Source organism: Bufo bufo, chromosome 6 (genome assembly GCF_905171765.1).
Source record: "Bufo bufo chromosome 6, aBufBuf1.1, whole genome shotgun sequence".
NCBI classification, from domain to species: Eukaryota; Metazoa; Chordata; class Amphibia; order Anura; family Bufonidae; genus Bufo; species Bufo bufo.
In genome coordinates this window covers 154,775,259-154,792,893 of record NC_053394.1, presented here as the reverse complement: position 1 = coordinate 154,792,893, position 17,635 = coordinate 154,775,259, and the positions used below count along the sequence as shown (strand labels likewise).

Genomic DNA, 17,635 nt, shown 5'->3' with positions numbered 1-17,635 from the left:
TGACCCCATTTTGGAAAGAAGACACCCCAAGGTATTCGCTGATGGGCATAGTGAGTTCATGGAAGTTTTTATTTTTTGTCACAAGTTAGTGGAATATGAGACTTTGTAAGAAAAAAATAAAATAAAATAAAAATCATTTTCCGCTAACTTGTGACAAAAAATAAAAAGTTCTATGAACTCACTATGCCCATCAGTGAATACCTTAGGGTGTCTACTTTACGAAATGGGGTCATTTGTGGGGTGTTTGTACTGTCTGGCCATTGTAGAACCTCAGGAAACATGACAGGTGCTCAGAAAGTCAGAGCTGCTTCAAAAAGCGGAAATTCACATTTTTGTACCATAGTTTGTAAACGCTATAACTTTTACCCAAACCATTTTTTTTTTACCCAAACATTTTTTTTTTATCAAAGACATGTAGAACAATAAATTTAGAGCAAAATTTATATATGGATCTCGTTTTTTTTTGCAAAATTTTACAACTGAAAGTGAAAAATGTCATTTTTTTGCAAAAAAATCGTTAAATTTCGATTAATAACAAAAAAAGTAAAAATGTCAGCAGCAATGAAATACCACCAAATGAAAGCTCTATTAGTGAGAGGAAAAGGAGGTAAAATTCATTTGGGTGGTAAGTTGCATGACCGAGCAATAAACGGTAAAAGTAGTGTAGGTCAGAAGTGTAAAAAGTGACCTGGTCTTTCAGGGTGTTTAAGCACTGTGCTGAGGTGGTTAAAGGAGCGGACACTGTGGAGGTCACTGTTAAAGGGGCGTTCATTTTGGAGGTTACTGTTAAGGGGGCAGGTTGCTGTGGAGGTCACTGTTATGGGGGATACTGTCATTTGTGCCACTACCTGTTCCTTGCATATTAATTACCCTGTTGGATTCTCCCAGGTTGACATCTGACTGTAGATTATATAGCAGTGATATTATATACTTCAGGATATTGTTATATCACCAGGAGATCACAATCCAGTCTCCCTCTCTCACAACGTATTACACAGCCCCATTCTGCAGGCAGTTGTCGAGAAGGAAACATTCCTTCCCAGCAATCGCCTGCTTGCTAGCTGAGGAAACTGCTGCTATTACATGCAGTGATCTCCTCCACGGCATGGAGATGAGCATTCGTTACGCCATCACACATCCCCATGCTGTGTAGTTGTTTGCTGGTAGCAGATCATGATTAGACACCACGATCTGACGCCTACAAATGAAGATTTTTAAACATGCTGAAAGATCCCAATTGTCCGATGAACGAGTGTTTGGTCGTTCATTGGATAATCAGCAGCATTACACTGCCGGATCAACAATCGCCTGGTGTAATACAGACTTAACTCCCATAATCTCTGACTTCAGACGCTCACAATCTAATGTCCCTAATTCACTTATATTAGGGCAAAGTTTTGAAAACTGTCTTGGGTTTGTCTAGTTTCATGATATGGATGAACTGTATCAGATTGGTGGCAGTCTGACTCCCGGCACCCCCAGCCACTCAGAGTTCACAAACTAATTTACCTATCACACACAATGTATCATTTCCATCATTCTTGACCTCAGAAGGTACATAGAGTATAAACTCCATGCAGATATTTGCTGTCGGTACAATATGTGGGTGGGACTGATAGGAGCTGGCCAGTTATGTGACTATTATCATGTCAATCTAGCAGGACCCCAGCCAGCCTGTAATATACCACCAGAAGAGGACAAGCTATAACCATGACTTCTGTCTGAGCAGGGCTGCTGTCCCCTCATCACTTGTTAATCTAGGTCATGCATCTGCTGGTAGTTGATGGATTCTGCACTTCTACTTTAGTTCCCTGGGATCGTGTGGACCAATCCCCACTGGGCCTATTACTCAGGCTGAAGCAGAGATGAAGGAGGGGTTGGAGACAAGAAGCCAGAGGTGACATTGACCAAGAACCATCAGCAAAGGAAACTGAGGGAGGGTGCTCCACATCACACAGTACAGCCAGAGATGTAGAAGCTGCAGAACCCCAATGCAGAATCTGTAACAGGGCTTTCCACATACCTTCAGCAATGTAATCTAGTGTCTTCTGAAGTAGCCGAGGAGCATGGGTGCTACCTCTGCATCCCCTATAGCACAGCTAATAGCAATCAGTGACTGCTCCCATCCCATTATATAGGATAATAATGGGATACACACAAAGCTGATAAGACACGTGGCCATTCATAGCATGCAAAAAGAAAAATCATTTTTTCCCAAAGTTTTTATTTATTTTTCAGCATTTAAAGGCAAGTGTGGTATCACAATAATCATATGGACCTAGAGAATGAAGAGCACATGTCAGTTTTACCACTTGTGAATGCCGTAAAAACAAAACCCATAAAACTGTGGCTGAATTGCGTTTTTTCTCTAATTCCACCCCATTTGGATTTTTTTTTCCAGCTTCCCTCTACATTGTATTCCATATTAAATATTAAATATTCCATATTAAATTTATTGTATTGTATTAAATGGTGGCATTAGAAAGTAAAACTGTTACCGCAAAAAACAAGCCCTCATACGGCATGTGAATGGAAAAATAAGTTATAAGTTATGGCTTCAGGAAGGCAGGGAGTGAAAAACAAAAATGGAAAAACAGAAAATCGCTAAGTCAGGAAGGGGTTAATCATGAGCTGGTTCAGGTGCTGTATGCCGCCTATCTACATGTTGTTCAGTCAGTCTACTTGTGCAGGGGGTGGGGGACTAGCGGTACAGCTTGCTCAGGTGCGCACCGGTGGATTCACCTGTTCCCCTGGGGGCCAGTCCGTGCCTGGTGGTATCTATCATTTTGATGGGAAGAGCACTGCATGCTGGGCTATATGACGAGATCCTCTGACGGTGGCTCCAAGTGGAAACGTGCACAGAGCCTAAAGCTCTTCTCACTTTGCATCTTTTGTGTCCATTTTCCACATACACCAGATAGGCTTCTAGCGCATCCATTGAATAGATCCATGGGCTCTCATCTTACACCAACCGAGATGCTAAGAGAGTGTTCTTTGGCCTCCGTTCATTGGCAGCCTGCAGAGTTTCCGTTTTTTTAGCCACATGAAATAGCAGAGCAGCAGACTCCAATATTTCATGCAGAGGCATCTGATAAAAAAAAATAAACATACTACACGGTATATATTTTTTAACATGGGTGCCTATGGGGACATTTTACAGGTCCCTTTAACGGATGCGTCAGAAGCTTTCCTGGAAGCATTAGGTAAAAGATGCAAAGTGAAAAGAGCCTAAGCATGCTAGGCTATGGTACAGTGATGGGGGTTACTGTCTGCGGGGGATATTCTTCTCCCATCACCGGAGAATGTACATAACTATAGCAGTGTTCTTGTAGACCCGCTAGCCGGATGTCCAGATCATCGCTCCCTTGTAAATATCAGCTCGGCACGCATTGTAAAATCTTGGTACATAATGAGAGCAGACTGGACAGAGACACCGCTCATCCTGACGTCAGTCATGTGTTTCTATAATCGTCTAAATATTAACACAAGATATGCTCTCCACTGTACTACTGCTATACAGCTATCCGTTATGATGAAGTATAGCTGAGCGGTGGATCAAGGATGGTGACACCACACCCCAGTAATGATAGATGCTTCGGCAGACCTTCCTATTGCAGCAACTATCTGGGCAGCTGTCCATCTGGAGTTAGCGGGAGGACAGAGGCTCATTTCATGGTTTCTTTAGTGGAGAATGATGAGCAGAAGATCAGCTCTCAAATTAGAGACGCCTAAACTGTTCATAGCTCCTATTATAGATGAGCAACACAAGATCAGTGGCTGTAGCTGACAGAAGGCTGAGAAATAATGGTCTGCCTGTAGGTCTACCAGGTATGTCAAGTAATTGCTGGCTGATGTGCTGGAGTTTAGAGTTCGTCCTCATGAGCAGGAACATATGCTAAGATCTTTTGTGTGTGGATTCCATTTGTGTATAACACCACAGCAGTGCGCATGGCTCCACTGAAATGCAATGACATGGTAGTGAGCATTCATGTGATACAAATCCCAAATACACCCGTGTGCAAGAGGTCTTAAAGAAGGTTCACCAGTGCCAATGATGGATTAACATGTAAACTTGCCCCTGAGAATCCCAAAGAACCAAACAGAAGAGAGTTTGGTAGAGTACTAGCTGCTCTCGGTGCACAGGGACATGTCGAGCTTCCGGAGGCATCATCTACACTAGGACTTCTATTAATACATCTCTCTGAAGGAATGGGACTCAGCGGAGAAAGCTCTTCCTACAGCAGCAGCGGCTCCTAATGATGGAAACTTCTTAATGTTTGCCACTTTACATCGGTAATAATGCAGCAGCTGTACCTCTAGCTGCTGTGTCCCCTGTGACGGAGGAGTCAGGCCTGGCCAACGTCACAAACACACAGTTGGATGCCAGGTAGTCCTTATTTAGTGTAGGAACTTTTAACTGCATCAGCAGAGGACATTGGACTTCTACTGGCAGGTGCATTCTCTAGTGCTAGCTTGTGCTAGCTGATGAGTTTTGACTGTGCCAGATCACTAGAATCGTGATTAGTGCCTATTTGGAACAGTTGCTTATTGTGGAACATTTGGTCTTGTATGGGGTAGTGAACGCAGGAGCACACATCTACAGAGCTGGCCACATCCCGCTGCTGGACAAGGTTTTGTTTCCCTAGGATCACTTCCTGGCTTACAAGGCTCTTTATAGTAACAACAATCCTATTACACTTACCCTTAACTGTCCTCTGCTGAGCAGCAAAGTGAGCTCTGCTGAGCAACCAGGCCAAAATAACTGCTGCGACTACAGGAGAAAAGGACCCAGCTCCTGCCGGTATGGCCCAGGGATCTCATGCACTTCATTATATCACAAAGCAATGGTGGTGCACATATACAACATTTCAAAATAGAAAATAGAGTCTCTGTATAGGATACTTGTCCCCTCAGGCGCTGCAAATCCTAGACAATGTGGGAAAAAGAGTCCGCCAAATATAAAAATAGAAAAAAGGATTGCGCTGCAGGAGAAGAATCTTCTCTGTATATTTCAGTAATCTTTCATTTATGTTCGGAAAAAGTCTTCAACTAATAGGATCATATGCACACATAATTTTTCAACAATGGCGTGGAAACAAAACTCCACTGGTAAAACGCGTGGATAAGATCTTGTCGCTGTCTTCTATCAGAGCTCTATGGTGGAGAAACCGCACTATGGTGTAGTATGTTAGAAACACCTATCGCGTCTTGTATATTCACATATACAACATGTTCTGGAGCACAGTACTATCTACCTGTAACGTGTGCATCTCTCTTGCTGTCACAAACGTTCCCGTGACAGGTGCCAGAAGATCAGTGAGACTGGCAACACGTGGTTTGATCTGACAGGTTTCTTGTGGATCAATTCGTATCTCTGTTGTTTCTGGTAATGGCCACACGCCTTGCTTCAGGTGTTGCTTATGTGGTCATTTTACCTTCCCTATTTATTGTGGCTTCTCCCACCATGCTGTGCGGTTTATAGCTTCTGCCTTGTTGTTGTGGATTGCTGGTTTTTGGATCTCGACAGAGTTCCTGTGCTTCCATAGTTAACCCTTAGGCCCCTTTCACACGGGCGAGTATTCCACGCGGATGCCATGCGTGAGTTGAACGCATTGCACCCGCACTGAATACCGACCCATTCATTTCTATGGGGCTGTTCACATGAGCTGTGATTTTCACGCATCACTTGTGCGTTGCGGGAAAATCGCAGCATGCTCTATATTCTGCATTTTTCACGTAACGCAGGCCCCATAGAAGTGAATGGGGTTGCGTGAAAATCGCAAGCATCCGCAAGCAAATGCGGATGCGGTGCGATTTTCACGCACGGTTGCTAGGAGACGATCGGGATGGAGACCCGATCATTATTATTTTCCCTTATAACATGGTTATAATGGAAAATAATAGCATTCTGAATACAGAATGCATAGTAAAATAGCGCGGGAGGGGTTAAAAAAATAATAATAATAATTTAACTCACCTTAGTCCACTTGATTGCGATGCCCGGCATCTCCTTCTGTCTCCTTTACTGAACAGGACCTGTGGTGACGTCACTCCGGTCATCACATGATCCATCACATGATCTTTTACCATGGTGATGGATCATGTGATGACCGGAGTGACGTCACCACAGGTCCTTGACCTGTAATGAATGCTCACCACAGGTCCTGTTCAGTAAAGGAGACAGAAGGAGATGCCGGGCATCGCGATCAAGTGGACTAAGGTGAGTTAAAAAAATATATATATTTTAACCCCTCCAGCGCTATTTTACTATGCATTCTGTATTCAGAATGCTACTATTTTCCCTTATAACTATGTTATAAGGGGAAATAATACAATCTACAGAACACCTAACCCAAGCCAGAACTTCTGTGAAGAAGTTCGGGTTTGGGTACCAAACATGCGCGATTTTTCTCACGCGAGTGCAAAACGCATTACAATGTTTTGCACTCGCGCGGAAAAACCGCGGGTGTTCCCGTAATGCACCCGCACATTTTCCCGCAACGCCCGTGTGAAAGAGGTCTTAGGGTACAAGCACCGTACATGTACGGCGCAGAAATGCGGGACAGAAATCCCAGCGCCGTACAGGTACGGTGCGCTGATCAGGCGGGTGCAGGAGCTGCGCCCACCCGATCAGCGGCAGGGGTCCGGCTGTCACTGATAGCCGGACCCCTGTTGTATGCGCCGGCATCAGTGAAATCACTGATGCCGGCGCATTAACCCTTGCACGGCCGCGGTCAGCGCTGACTGCGGCACGTCCGGTATCCTCACTGGTGCCGGTGTCCATGGGGTCCACGCGTTGCTGTGTCGGGGACCCCATGGCAGGAAAGGCAGTCCGATGCCTTCCTTAGGCATCGTGGCTGCCTTCCGGGAGAGCCTGTGAGATCCAGCCCCCTGAATCTAACAGGCCGGAAGGCTGTAAGTGTATTACACTGGTAATATACTTACAGCCAATGCTTTACAATACAGAAGTATTGTAAAGCATTGTAAAGGAGATCAGACCCCCAAAAGTTGAAGTCCCAGAGTGGAACAAAAAAATAAAGCGAAAAAAAGTAAAAAAAATATATAGTTTTAAATTTTTTTTTTAAGTTTAAAGTAAAAAAAAAGCGTCCTTTTCCCAAAATAAAGTTAAAAAAAAATTGTAAAAATAAGGGAAAAAAAAGAAAAGTAGACATATTAGGTATCGCCGCGTCTGTATCGACTGTCTCTATAAAAATATCACATGACCTAACCCCCTAAATAAAAAAAAAAACTCTGCTAAAGAAACAATTTTTTTGTCACCTTACATCACTAAAAGTGCAACACCAAGCGATCAAAAAAGCATATGCCCTCCAAATTAGTACCAATCTAACCGTCACCACACCCTGCAAAAAATGAGCCCCTACCTAAGACAATCGCTCAAAAAATAAAAAAAACTATGGCTCTCAGACTATGGAGACACTAAAACATGATTTTTTTTTGTTTCAAAAATGCTTTTATTTTATAAATGTAAAAAAAAAAAAGTCTACATATTGGGTATCACCACGTTCGTAACAACCTGCTCTATAAAAATACAACATGACCTAACCACACCATAAAAAAAAAACTGTGTAAAAAAAGCCTTTTTTTTTTTTGTCACCTTACATGACAAAAAGTGTAATACCAAGCGATCAAAAAGTCATACGCATTCTAGGATTGGTAAACCAAAATAGACCAAATATTCTTGATTGAGGAGCTGGCAAGTTGGGCTAACAGGACGCATAGTAGATTTTTCAAGTTGTGGGCTCCTTGGAGAGAATTTAGGGCGAAATAATTAAAGTGATGGTGTTGAGAGAGGGTATCTTACTAATTTATTCCGTAATTTGAACGAGGAGGGCATCCGGAGCTGGGCGCGCATATGACGATCCACAACTGCAGTATTACTAATAGAATCAACCGAACCGTCGAAGATTATGTTCTTATTCCAATGTTCTTGTCGAAAACTTGTAACTATGTATACTTTGATATTCAAGTTTCTTGGATAATGTCTGATCACTTATGTTTGGCTTCTAGTGTATGGAATATCCTTGCCTTTATCTCATCTCTGATGATCTGATATTTTGATTCTCTCAATAAAAAGAGATTTGTTAAAAAAAAAAGTCATACGCAAAATAGTGCCAATCTAACCGTCACCTCATCCTGCAAAAATGATACCCTACCTAAGACAATCGCCCAAAAACTGAAAAAACTATGGCTCTCAGACTATGGAGACACTAAAACATGATTTTTTTGTTTCAAAAATGATATCATTGTGTAAAACTTACATAAATAAAAAAAAGTATACATATTAGGTATTGCCACATCCGTAACGACCTGGCCTATAAAAATATCACATGACCTAACCCCTCAGATGAACACCATTTTTGTGTCACCTTACATCACAAAAAGTGTAATACGAAGCAATCAAAAAGTCATACGCACCCAAAAATAGTATCAATCAAACATTCATCTCATCTCGCAAAAATGAGACCCTACCTAAGACAATCGCCCAAAAAGAATAAAAAAAATAGGGCTTTCAGAATATGGAGACACTGAAACATGATTTTTTAAAATTCAAAAATGCTGTTATTATGTAAAACATAAATAAATAAATAAAGTATACATATTAGGTATCGCCACGTCGGTAACAACCTGCTCTATAAAAATACAACGTGATCTAACTTGTCACATGAACATTGTAAATAAAAAATAAAAACGGTGCCAAAACAGCTATTTTTTGTTATCTTGCCTCACAAAAAGTGTAATATAGAGCAACCAAAAATCATATGTACCCTAAAATAGTACTAACAAAACTGCCACCTTATCCCGTAGTTTCCAAAATGGGGTCATTTTTTGGGAGTTTCTACTCTACGGGTGCATCAGGGGGTCTTCAAATGTGACATGGCAGCTTAAAATTATCCCAGTGAAATCTGCCTTCCAAAAACCATATGGCGTTTCTTTCCTTCTGCGCCCTGCCGTGTGCCCATACAGCAGTTTACGACCACATATGGGGTGTTTCTGTAAACTACAGAATCAGGGCAATAAATATTGAATTTTGTTTGGCTGTTAACCCTTGCTTTGTTAGTGGAAAAAATTTATTAAAATGGAAAATCTGCCAAAAAAGTGAAATTCTGAAATTTCATCTCCAGATTTGCAAAAATCGGCTGGGATTTAAGGTGAAAAGTGACTCGGTAGTGAAGGGGTTAAGTGTCTTCTTCCCCTTTTGTTTATTGTGTGGGTTTACTTGTGTTGCTCTTTTCCCTTTTATTTGTGTTTAGGCCTGAGGGAGACTCCTGTTCGTCCTACCATTTGGAGGAACAGGTTGTCTCTTGTCCTGACATTAGTACCAGGTTCCTACAGGGTGAGTTAGGACTTAGGTTCCGGTGTATGAACTCACCTACCTTCGGGGTCAGTTCATACTTGCAGTCAGTCAGAACTTTGATTAGGGTTTCTCTAGGAGGTGACCTGCTCCTTTCTCTAGTTTCCAGGCCTTTTCCCTCACCCCTTTCCCTCCTACATTCGGTGCAGGTTTCCCTCCCACACCGAAGCGTGACACTTGCCTAATTATAAACACGTCACGCAGACTCTCTGGCACAAGCCATGTTATGGAATGGCACTGGAACTGGTCAGAGTATGAAGAGGGCAGCACACACCAGTCTGTACTAGCAATTTCCCTGATTGCCTAGCAGTGACCTGAGGGGATTTAGCTGGAGTGCACTGTGAGATATTTTAGGTAAACTTCCCTGCACCTTGTCTTCTCAACATTTCAGACATTTTATACGCTGATTATGAGTGGGAGGGTTGAGATCAAAACTAGCTTCCTTGCAGTTCGAGGAGTCTTTGCAGTAAGAGATGTGGCAGAGCCATCTGGCTGCTTTGGTGGGTAAAGTAGATTAAGGGTCATTCTGCGTATTTAGACAGTTCATTGAGGTCTTTGAAAAGCCAAGTGTTCACTGGTGCCTCCACCAGAACCTACTGCAGACTATCTGCATGCATTGTATCCTTAACTTTTTTATGACTTCTCTGCATTTGCGAGGCAGTTGTAGGACATTTTTGGGACACATGTTATCACAACACAAGCCTGCTGCAGGGGTGAGGATGAGGGATTATCCTGTTTTATATGGACACATGTTATGTCATCTCAGTGGGCAACACGTTTATTTATACGTATGCACTTTTGTGATCCCAATTATCCACGGTCGCACCTGAGTATACACCTGAGTCTAGAAGGTGGGAGTCAGAGTGGTCCTCTGTGGGAACAATGCTAGGGCTGGGAGGAGATGGTATACCTGTATGTCTCCAGTTACACTGATGATGCCCGAGATGTAAGATTTTATAGTTGAACATCTCTATGGATGACATGGCAGCAGCTGCTATTTTTACTTGTGGCCCCTGAAGTGTTAATGAAGTAAGACTCCAGTTGACTTGTATTTGGGGGATAATCGGATCATTGAGACTGTAATACAGACCAGTGATAAATGAGATCCCCAGCACAGGAGGCAGAATATAGCAGCATTGACGCCACTCCCGGGATAAGCAGATCATGGTGATCTTTCTACTTATAGGTGTAAGTGACAATGAGCTTTAAGGACAGAGATTCCACTAGCTGCTGGGTAATGAGGCCTCTTGTTTATGCTCATAGATCTAAGAAGTCTTCACGCCATGGCTAGGGGGGACACGTCCAGTCTTAAACAGCAGATTGAGCTGCTGAGCTGGAGACAACCTTGTATAATGGGAGACATTCATGTCATGCAAACATGCTCCAATAACTGTCCCTGGATCCATTGTACAAGCGGAGTAGAAATTGCCAAGACTCCAGATCGTGAAGTGTCCATTATATGATGCCCGTACAGCCCTAATATGGTGGACATTGGAACCAGGCAAAGAGGCTTCCATCACTCGAAAGGTCTCACACAACTGTTCACAATGCTGTGCATCCATTAGATTAACCCTTATGGACACCTTGTAGACGCCATTTTAAACTGCCACTGTACTATGCCGTTATACTGTTATACTGTGCCCACAGATGGCAGAGTACAGCTGAGCCTGGTGCAGGACCACATGATCCACCACTCCTGTGCGGGTAGGGGTGTGACAAACATGAAGTTTGTATTTAAGGTGTCAGAAACATGAAGTTTGTAATTGACTGACTGACTTCTCAAAATATATTTGTGTTCTACAGCAGTGGTCCCCAACCTTTTTTGCACCAAGGACCAGTTTCATGCAAGACAATTTTCCCAGGGACAGGCTGGGGGGGTTCTGGGGCGGGGCTTAGGGGGTGCTGATCGGCGCTGACTGATTCACGTGTTTAAAATATATAAAACTATATAACGATGGGGTTAATGGCATCAGGTACATGCTGGAGTAACTTGCTGTTAATATGAGGCACATTGTTTTATCAATTTGGACCTGCCTGTACCTCACATTAATAGTAAGTAACCTCATCATGTGTACCTCACATTAATGGTTAACCCAATGTTGCCCATTTTTTGATGAGGTGCTTGGGGGCCACTTACTTTTAATGTGAGGTACATAGGGGTACTAATGCAATAGCACCATCTACCTCAGATTAATAATAGGTGACCCCATCTTCTCAAATTATGGCTACTGGCAACATTGCGGTTAATGAGTCACATTAACCCCAAATCTTGCTGGCTGCCTGATACATGTTTTTTGCCTGCGTTTATTTTGAGGCAGACTAATAATCTTGCAGTGTGTGGGACAGTGTGTGGGACAGTGTGTGGGACAATGTGTGGGACATTGTGTGGGACAGTGTGTGGGACAGTGTGTGGGACAGTGCGTGGGACAGTGCGTGGGACAGTGCGTGGGACAGTGCGTGGGACAGTGTGTGGGACAGTGTGTGGGTCAGTGTGTGGGTCAGTGTGTGGGACAGTGTGTGGGACATTGTGTGGGACAGTGTGTGGGACAGTGTGTGGGTACCTGCGCTTTTCAGAGCACTAATGGCTGGGGACTGGGACTGGAGAACACAAGAATCAGGAGGAGGAGGAGGCTGCCGCTGCTGCCGTTCACCGTGCACAAGCTGAGATGGCACAGCGGTAAACCCTCCCCCGTCCCTCCTCCTACTTTAATATTAGACACACATTCATTGGTGGCAGTGGTGCGGCGCCTCAGAGCCCGCTCATTGTATTGGGCTCTGCGGCGGCCGCGTCATGGGAGGGAGGGATTCCCTCCATCCCTACTTCTCCACTGACTCTAGCCTGATGTGCGCGTCGGGCGCGCATGCACCTGGCGTCTGCCCTCCTCTGCGGCCCGCCAAACTATCTTCCAGGGCCCGGTTCTGGGCCGCGGCCCGGCGGTTGGGGACCGCTGTTCTACAGGGTTATTGGCCACACTTTAGGGTACTGGCCAGCTAATGACTCTTGCTGGTCTTGCATCCTTCCTGGGCAAAGAAAGTGGAGGATTATGTCATTAATAGGCTCCATATTGCCTTTGTCTGAAAAATCCGAGTGAGCCATGGACCGGTCAGCAAATTTATTTGGTTGGTGGGCAGGAGAAATCAGAACATTACTTATAGGCCACGTGACCCAAAAGTAATACAGAATGTGTTTGTCCAGATTGAAAGTATTACAAATCTCTGAGTCTATGGGGAAGGAGACTCTGTGTGTGGAGCCCTAGTATGACATCAGTCCACAGTTCCCTGAATAAATGGCTGCACCAAGAGCAGAATGCCAGGATCCACTGGCTTGTGTAATACCTGATAGTTTCCATTCATTTGTATTGTCTTTTTGTAACTGTAATTTGCATGCGCTGTTGATAAGTCATAATAAACCATGCGGTCCTGTTGAAGGAACCCAGTTATATTTAGTATTGTATTTTACGGTGTATATAGCAGTGTATTAGCTCGTCTACAGGATTCCAGGGTGATACCTCCTGCAGTTGCTGCACAGTGGGTGGAGATACTTCTAGCATAGGTAGGAGGGGAGGGCAGGTAAAGGTAGCGTCCCGTAGCAGACTTTGGATATCTTGGAGTAGTCTGGGGACAGCCCCCTGTATATATCCACGGGGAAAGCAAGCATAAGCCTAGTCAAGTAGTAGCAAAGGAAGTGTGGTGCACCATGTAGGTGCCCTGACCAAGGGCATAGGACACAAATCATGTTCCTATAGGTTTCTTTCTTAATAATAGTCATTTAGTATAAAGTGTTTTGTATGGATATTGTGAAGCTGTGTGGGGTGGCACTGACTGTATAAACAGAATAAAGGTGAAACCTCATCCCTCGCAATTTAGCAGCTCATACCTGTCATATCCTTGACCAGGAAATGTGATTTCCCTACACAGGTGTCAGTTGTCAGGCACATGCAGGCATCTATCAACTAAGTTCACTTGGGGGGACCATTTCATTGGTCAGATACCAATATCCTGCATGCTTTAGTGGACAGATGCTTCTTATCATGGTCCTTTTAGGAGGGACGTGTTTAATGGGAGAGTAGCGCAACCAGCTGGAACACGCCAATATGATCATGTTACATGCAATATGATGTAATAAATGCCGCAGATCTTGGGGGCTTCATTTATACCCTCATCAGTTCATACAGTCATAATTTCATATGCTTGTCAGTTCATGCCGGTCATCAGTTTATATGATCATCACTTCATACAGTCATGAGTTTATACAATCAGTTCATCCAATGGTCAGTTCATACAGTCATCAGTTTATGTACCATGAGACTCATTTACTAGGACATATTGTGACTAATACGTTTTTCTCTGTTTTTGTTGCAGATTCTGGCAATCATTTCTATCCTGTTCATCATCTTATCTACAATAGCCTTGTCATTAAACACGCTTCCAGAACTACAAGGTGTAGATGAGTTTGAGCAAGTAACAGACAATCCCCAGTTGGCACATGTGGAGGCAGTCTGTATTGCATGGTTTACAATGGAGTACCTGCTGAGATTCCTGTCATCCCCTAACAAATGGAAGTTTTTTAAGGGACCACTTAATGTCATCGATTTGTTAGCAATCCTCCCTTACTATGTAACAATATTCCTCACAGAATCAAACAAAAGTGTACTTCAGTTCCAAAACGTCAGACGGGTGGTTCAAATTTTCCGGATCATGAGGATACTGCGAATCCTGAAGCTGGCCAGACATTCAACGGGTCTGCAGTCTTTAGGGTTTACATTACGAAGGAGTTACAATGAACTTGGGCTTCTGATTCTGTTTCTGGCGATGGGTATCATGATCTTTTCAAGTTTGGTTTTCTTTGCAGAAAAGGATGAGGATGATACAAAGTTCAAAAGTATCCCAGCATCCTTCTGGTGGGCTACCATTACCATGACCACAGTGGGATATGGGGACATCTACCCAAAAACTCTGCTGGGTAAGATTGTTGGTGGATTGTGTTGCATTGCTGGTGTGCTGGTCATTGCTCTTCCAATTCCCATTATTGTAAATAACTTCTCAGAGTTCTACAAAGAACAAAAGCGTCAGGAAAAAGCCATTAAACGCCGAGAAGCTCTAGAAAGGGCTAAACGTAATGGCAGCATTGTCTCCATGAACATGAAAGATGCCTTTAGCCGCAGCATAGAACTAATGGATGTAGTGGTTGAAAAGACTGAAGACACGCCAGGGAAACAAGAGAAGGTGCAGGATAATCACTTGTCCCCCAGCAAGTGGAAATGGACAAAGAGAACCCTCTCTGAGACAAGTTCTAACAAGTCTTTTGATGCAAAAGAACAGGCCTCTCCGGAAAAGACTCGCTCTTGTTCTAGTCCACAACATCTCAATGTTCAGCAGCTAGAAGATATATACAACAAAATGGCAAAAACGCAATCCCAACCAATCCTCAACTCCAAAGACTCTAACCAGATCGGCAAACAGGCAGAAGAACTGGAAATGGAAACCATCCCTTGCCCACCTGTGCCACTGCTCACCACTCACCACAAAGAGGGCATCATTGATATGAGGAGCATGTCCAGCATAGACAGCTTTATAAGTTGCACAGCTGACTTTCCAGAAACTACTAGGTTCTCACATAGTCCAATGGCAGTTTTGACGTACAAAACCAATACAAATTCAGGACACGACACACCCAGTGATCGGCCAGTGTCCATGGACATAAGTGCTGAAAGCTTCACTCAAATTAGTCCAAGGGCCGATAGAAATCGCCATTCAGCATACATTTTGGAAAGTCCAAAAAGTCTTGTGAAAATGAAAAACCCCATCATGCTGAGATCTCTAAAAGTCAACTTTTTAGAAGGTGACAAGAGGACATTAGTACCTGCTCCAAATATAGTGAACCCTTCCGAGCACAGACTGGGGCAGACAAAGTTAGACAGCTCTTACTTCTCTGAGCAGTCCATTCGTAGTCCTGAAACGTCTCAGTACACGACAGCAAGTGCGAGAACACCTTCCAGGTCTCCAGAGAAACACATGGCAATAGCATTCACTTTTCATGATGCTAATGTAAATAAGTATATAGATGCCGACACAGACGATGAGGGTCAGCTCCTTGATGGCTTAGATTCATGTCCCTCCAAACAGTTGCTGGGCACTATGAGCCCAAAATATAACATAACAAATAGTGGTCATCGAAAGCAAAGGGAGACCCTTCACAGAACCGAAAAGAATCACCTTGAGAATATTGCTCTATCAACTTCCTCACGGTTCCTAGGACACAACTGCATTTATTCCACAGAAGGGATTACTGGAAGCAATCGGGGGAATATGGAACCAGTCAAGATGGACAACCATATTTCACCAGAGGTCCATGTGTTACCGGGTGGAGGTGTACGATCACACACACATGAGCCCCGCATGTGACACAGGGAGGAATGTTCATACATGCACCATGAGCTTCTGCATGGCCTCCTCTCACACTAACTGATGGCTGGTCTGCACCATTCTGGAGACGGCACTGACAACTTTGATTGATTTGATCTCCTTTACTGAACTTCTTTCTTGAAAGCCATTGTGACCAAAAAAATACCCTAATTAAGATGTCCTGCTTTTATTCATTGCTTACACTGCGCTCATTAATGGTAGAGGGACCTTCTAATAAAACATCTCACTGGTGGTCAGTGGACACCACATTTCTGGGGAGCAGTGGCCGAGCTCCTCTTATGTCTTTCTTAAGCTCCCTCAAGGTGAGTTTCACCAGTTGTCGTCACTGGTAGCAGATGGTGCATTGTGGAACGTCCTAGAGCATAAGTGTTCTAGAGCCGAGGGTTCGCATCATGTTCTTTACATCTGTAGCTGCACGAATCCTTTATTTCTAGGATCTCTTTTCTTTTTCTCATTGTTTGCACACTGCCGGCTGGAGATGCTGGAGATGCAGCACTTTAAGTATGCACCCCCTTTATTTGTGCCTCTATGTTTTTTGTAAGAAATGACTGCTAAGAGTGGCCCTGAGGTGTTGTCAATTACGCTGGGGCTCTTGTGCTGCTAATACACAGTGGGCTCAAACTGTTTATCCCCATTTTAAAATGTAGCTAAATTATCTATAGCAAAGTGATGGATATGCTTTCCCCACAAAGATCCCTGTAAATCCACAGTGCTCTCCGGGTAATTATGAAGGAGATGTCCAGAACATGTCCCACCTCTTTTTATACTCCCAGGCTCCTTTCTTATTAATCTGGAACAAAGTTCTCACACACAGAGCATACAGGAACCTGCTCATTAGTTCTGGTTTCCTGAGGACGGACACATCCAATAGTGGTAACCACAAAGTGACAGCAACATACAAACAATTGGCCACAAGCTGTCAGCCACTGGTGCTGGAACTAATGGTGGGACGTAAGATGTACAGAAGACAAGAATGTTCTAAGTTTGTAGCTCTTCTCAATGCCAGATATAATCTAAATGTAATGGACTCCTCTGCTTTACTTATCTTACAGCACTGATCTTATGTCCTACTCTCCTACTCCATTCTACTGTTACATCATGACAGTCACATTGCATTACACTCCAGTCACATCCACAGCTGCAGAAACAATTGTCAAGGAATCCACAAGCATTGACATACTCACACACACTCTCCAACACCGCAGCTGCTTTCCTGCCAGTTTCCTCTACAGGGAAGCAGTGATTGTTTACAGTGGTCCCCTGTTGCAGAACAGAAGTCAATTCCAGTGGGACATGATGCCTCCAGTGTGGGTCTAACTGGCTCCCTGTAGCTACAGTATTACCAGGTACTCACATACAGTATCCAGTTGGTTGTACAAAAAAAATCTTTATTACAACAAAAAACAGTGCCCTAGTCAGCCACCTATCCCACCTACCCATATCTCAACCTTTCTTGTTAAGAACAGTGCACGGTAAGTAAAGCAGAATGAAAGTTCAGCTTACACGGAATATCAATCTATTTGGCACCAAACGTGACAACTACTCCAAGGTGCCTATGAAATGGTTGAAAGGAGTCTGCATCCAAGCCATAAAGTACACAACACCCGACCAATTCTACGAGGAGTCTGCTCACCCAACCAAAGCATGCAAGTCGCTGAAAGGCAGGACCAGAAGTCACACAGAATGCAGAGGGGATGGAGCAGAAGACAGGGCAGCTGGATCAGCGGTCAGGGAGTGTCAGTGGTCACGCATGGAACAGGGTCAGACAGCAGTCATCAAGCAGTCACAGGACCAGAAGTCATGCAGATAACAGAGTGGTGGGACTATCAATCACAC

General features: G+C 43.7%; 1 protein-coding gene across 2 annotated transcripts in view; it reads left to right on the top strand.

The window, feature by feature from the left end:
• The window catches only part of KCNB1 (potassium voltage-gated channel subfamily B member 1), a 171,884-nt gene extending 154,843 nt beyond the window's left edge, over positions 1-17,041 (top strand). For both annotated transcript variants that reach the window (XM_040437704.1, XM_040437703.1), the window contains one exon: positions 13,736-17,041. In XM_040437704.1, coding sequence (XP_040293638.1) covers positions 13,736-15,778 — 2,043 coding nt within the window. In that variant the 3' untranslated portion in view covers positions 15,779-17,041. The remainder of the gene's footprint in view (positions 1-13,735) is intronic.
• Positions 17,042-17,635: the final 594 nt, after the last annotated feature.